At 43.9% G+C, this 4,712-nt stretch overlaps 1 protein-coding gene across 2 annotated transcripts in view; it reads right to left on the bottom strand.

Annotated features, from left to right (window-relative positions):
• Positions 1-2,233: 2,233 nt before the first annotated feature.
• The window catches only part of LOC122128988 (GTP-binding protein 8-like), an 8,472-nt gene continuing 5,993 nt past the window's right edge, over positions 2,234-4,712 (bottom strand). The window contains exons 7-8 of one of the 2 annotated variants that reach the window (XM_042704034.1): positions 2,926-3,025; positions 2,234-2,895 (exon numbers count right to left, since the gene is read on the bottom strand). In XM_042704034.1, the coding sequence (XP_042559968.1) occupies positions 2,947-3,025 (79 nt within the window). In that variant the 3' untranslated portion in view covers positions 2,234-2,895; positions 2,926-2,946. Of the gene's footprint in view, positions 2,896-2,915; positions 3,026-4,712 lie in introns of those variants that run through there. The other variant, XM_042704035.1, reaches the window with a different exon arrangement.

The following is a 4,712-nucleotide window of genomic DNA, read 5'->3' on the forward strand; positions in this document are numbered from 1 at the left end:
AGACTCTGAATGAATGATTCAGGATATGTATTTTGTTTGGGACCAGACCCTTGAGTATATAATATTCTGTGCTGTAAAATGTTATCTAATTTATGTGTTATTTAACAAAGATAATGGTCTAAATAAACACAAATAAATCAATAAAGATACTCAGAAAACATATGAATGTGTGCAGAGCACTTCATTTATACTTCTGTAAACAAACAAACAACTAAACAAAAGAAACTTTTCTTTTAGCATGACAACATGGGTGGTGACAAACCAAATGGGTCCTGACTTTAAAGACGAATGTTGTCTATGTTTTCACGTTTTATGACGAGTGCATCAATGATTGTTCTTCTTCCTCTACGTTCCTCTACGTCGTGTGGGGTGATGCTTCATTAGTGCTTCAGAGCCCTCGTTTACACTCTGCTATGCTGCCCTCTGCTGACATTATGTTGAAGTGCACATATTATTTTAAGCTCAATGAGTGAAATATAAAATGTGTGTGGACATCAGCTCCAAAATGTAATGCATGGTTGTTGGAGTGATTTGAATGATGTCATCCAAATGGGATTAAACGATACTTGTGTTGAGGAGTGATTGTGATCATTATCTCAGGTCAAAGGTCAGAGGTCCTGATCCTGAATGAGCCCTGATGCAGACACATCGCCAGGGTTACCATGCTGTGATTTAGGAGTGAGGAAGGACTGTGTCTGGGCAGGCACATAAGCCCAGTAAGCCCCCACAGGTGTGTGTGTGTGTGTGTGTCTGTGTTTGTGGGGGAGGGGTAGCTACACTGCACAGGTGTGTGTGTGTGTGAGTGTGTACGTGTGTGTGTGTGTGTGTGTGTGTGTGTGTGGTTGGCACTAGTCATAGCCCTCAGTGCATTCAGCTCATAATGAGTTATGCCAGCGGGCTGCTTTCAAGCCCAGAGATGCTATAAACCTCACAGTGATTCACACACACACGCATTACCTCCTTAGCTCTGTTATGTACACATGCCTTTAGTCCTCTGTCAGTCGTCTGTCCAGAGACTCCTTGTCCTCGTCTGTCTGGTCTCTTCTCTTCCGTTAGTGCTCTCTCTCTGTCTGTCGTCTGTCTGGTCTCTTCCGTTAGTCTCTCTCTCTGTCAGTCGTCTGTCTGGTCTCTTCCGTTAGTCTCTCTCTCTGTCAGTCGTCTGTCTGGTCTCTTCCGTTAGTGCTCTCTGTCTGTCAGTCGTCTGTCTGGTCTCTTCCGTTAGTCTCTCTCTCTGTCAGTCGTCTGTCTGGTCTCTTCCGTTAGTGTTCTCTGTGTCAGTCGTCTGTCTGGTCTCTTCCGTTAGTCCTCTCTGTCAGTCGTCTGTCTCTTCTCTTCCGTTAGTGATCTCTGTCTGTCGTCTGTCTGGTCTCTTCCGTTAGTGCTCTCTCTCTGTCAGTCGTCTGTCTGGTCTCTTTGGTGTTCAGCTCTGTTGAGATGTGTGTGCTCTCTCTCCATCACTCATTAATCTCATAGAGATGGTTAACACAGGCCTCATGTTTTTCTGCCCGACACACACACAGACACACAGAAAACACACACACACACACACACACATTTACATTTTACATTTAGATTTAGTCATTTAGCAGACGCTTTTGTCCAAAGCGACGTACAAGGGAGAGAACAGTCAAGCTAAGAGCAATAAAAAAGCATGGTGTAACAATAAATACTACTTTACATGAGAATTAGAAAAACAACGACCTAGAAAAGAGGAAAAAGAAGTGCAGGAATGTAACTGCTGAAGTGCAAGTTAAGCGCTAGTCAGGTGCCAGTTAGGAGGGGAGGTGCTATCTGAAGAGTTGGGTCTTCAAAAGCTTCTTGAAGGTAGAGAGGGACACACACACACACACACACACAGACACACAGAAAACACACACACACACACACACGTACGTACAAGTCTGTATATCCATATTATATTTATTAAAAAAACACAAACACCATATTATCTCAGAATACAAAAAAATGAACTCATCAGATTTGACATTTCTGGCTTGAGCACTTCACGTCTGATAGTTGTACATCACACACAGCAGCAGCGAGACAGAACTGAGACTTCCCTTTAATGTGCTCTTATTTGAGATGGTGGGTGAAAACACTAGGCCTAGCAGTCATGACCTTCCCTTTAATGTGTTCTTATTTGAGATGGTGGGTGAAAACACTAGGCCTAGCAATCATGACCTTCCCTTTAATGTGTTCTTATTTGAGATGGTGGGTGAAAACACTAGGCCTAGCAGTCATGACCTTCCCTTTAATGTGCTCTTATTTGAGATGGTGGGTGACCACACTAGGCCTAGCAGTCATGTCCTCCCCTTTAATGTGTTCTTATTTGAGATGGTGGGTGAAAACACTAGGCCTAGCAGTCATGTCCTTCTTCATGAGCGGTAGCTTCATTAGGATGCCGTGACCCCAAAGACCTCTCTGCTCCCATTCATCCCTGTGCTGATGTGTGTTTTAGTGTCCTGGGATGTGGTTCAGCGGCTAAGCTGATGTGGAGTCTCTGGTCCTCAGGGCTGTGAGGTGTGTGTCCTGTGGTGATGTGGAGTCTCTGGTCCTCAGGGCTGTGAGGTGTGTGTAGCCCAGCTGATGTGATGTCTCTGGTCCTCAGGGCTGTGAGGTGTGTGTCCTGTGGTGATGTGGTCTCTGGTCCTCAGGGCTGTGAGGTGGATGTCCTGTGGTGATGTGGAGTCTCTGGTCCTCAGGGCTGTGAGGTGTGTGTCCTGTGGTGATGTGGAGTCTCTGGTCCTCAGGGCTGTGAGGTGTGTGTCCTGTGGTGACGATGAAGGCTGTGTTGCAGTAGATCTTAGTCAGGGGTTTAGAACAACCCTCAACATTGCTCACACAGCACAGCCACCCACTTCTCGTCTGTCCATACTGGAGAGTGTGTGTGTGTGTGTGGGGGGGGGGGGGGGGGGGGGGGGGGGGGTGTGTGTGTGCGTGCGAGTCCTAGGAGCTTAGCTGAAGGTTCCCCGTCACGTGGGCGATGAAAGACCTGAGGAGGTGAACTCCTGAGAAGTGTATGGAGCTGTCAATCAAACAGAGAGCGTGTCAATCAAACAGAGAGCGTGTCAATCAAACAGAGAGTGTGTCAATCAAACAAAGAACGTGTCAATCAAACAAAGAGTGTGTCAATCAAACAGAGAGCGTGTCAATCAAACAGAGAGTGTGTCAATCAAACAAAGAACGTGTCAATCAAACAAAGAGTGTGTCAATCAAACAAAGAGTGTGTCAATCAAACATACAGCGTGTCAATCAAACAGAGAGTGTGTCAATCAAACAGAGAGCGTGTCAATCAAACAGAGAGTGTGTCAATCAAACAAAGAGCGTGTCAATCAAACAGAGAGTGTGTCAATCAAACAGAGAGTGTGTCAATCAAACAAAGAGTGTGTCAATCAAACAGAGAGCGTGTCAATCAAACAGAGAGCGTGTCAATCAAACAGAGAGTGTGTCAATCAAACAGAGAGTGTGTCAATCAAACAAAGAGCGTGTCAATCAAACAGAGAGTGTGTCAATCAAACAGAGACTGTCAATCAAACAGAGAGTGTGTCAATCAAACAGAGATCGTGTCAATCAAACAGAGAGTGTGTCAATCAAACAGAGAGCGTGTCAATCAAACAGAGAGTGTGTCAATCAAACAGAGACTGTCAATCAAACAGAGAGTGTGTCAATCAAACATAATGTGTGTCAATCAAACAGAGAGCGTGTCAATCAAACAGAGAGTGTGTCAATCAAACAGAGAGTGTGTCAATCAAACAGAGAGCGTGTCACACTTAAGTTCTTTAGGTTCAGGTCTTCAACAACCAGTCAGCCATCAACACCACAGTGCTCTGCACTGCAGTAGGAGAGTGTGTGTGAGAGAGTGTGTTTGTGTTTGTGTCACAGTGTGTGTGAGAGAAAGAGTGAGAGTGTGTGTGTGTGTGTATGAGTGAGAGAGTTTGTGTATTAGAGAGAGAGTGAGTGTGTGTGTGTGTGCAGGAGAGAGAGAGTGTGTGAGAGAGAGTGAGAGTGTGTGTGTGCATGAGAGAGAGAGTGTGTGTGAGAGAGAGTGAGAGTGTGTGTGTGCATGAGAAAGAGTGTGTGTGTGTGTGTGTGTGTGTGCATGAGAAAGAAAGAGAGAGAGAGTCTGTGTGTGTGTATGAGAGAGAGTGTGTTTAACTGTATGTTTATTGTTATTTTTGGAATGGTATTTTGTTGATTATTTATTTATTTTTAATCAACTCTGCAGGGTTTTTCCTGGGTCAAAATGGGTCTTCGGTGCTCCCAAAAAAAAATGTGCGCGCTATGCGCGCACACCCTGTGTTGCCAAGTCACCGTAATTAGCAGACATCTATGTATTTTTTTTTTTTTTTTAATAAATAATGGAGGCTATGCTTGAGGAAATCATTTTGGATTTGGATTTTTGGATACTTTAGATTAAAATAGATAGGCTAATAGATTGACAATAGTCCAAGCCCCATGTATGGTTCAAAGATTATCAAGGTTTACCTCTTTACATATATACAACAATCATACATAATTTTAAAACAGCCCTCCAAGGCTTTGTGCTCCGTGTCCACCTGGGGAGCCATGGCTTTCTCCAGTGTTCTTCCTAGATAAAAAATAACATTATTTGTTTCAGACATCATATTCAGTTGTTATATATTATGTTATTATAAAGTATTATGTTGCTCTGAAATTCCTGATTACCTGCAAGCACTTTTTCTTTTGCCACT

The sequence above is a fragment of the Clupea harengus genome, unplaced genomic scaffold, assembly GCF_900700415.2.
Source record: "Clupea harengus unplaced genomic scaffold, Ch_v2.0.2, whole genome shotgun sequence".
Classification (NCBI taxonomy): Eukaryota; Metazoa; Chordata; class Actinopteri; order Clupeiformes; family Clupeidae; genus Clupea; species Clupea harengus.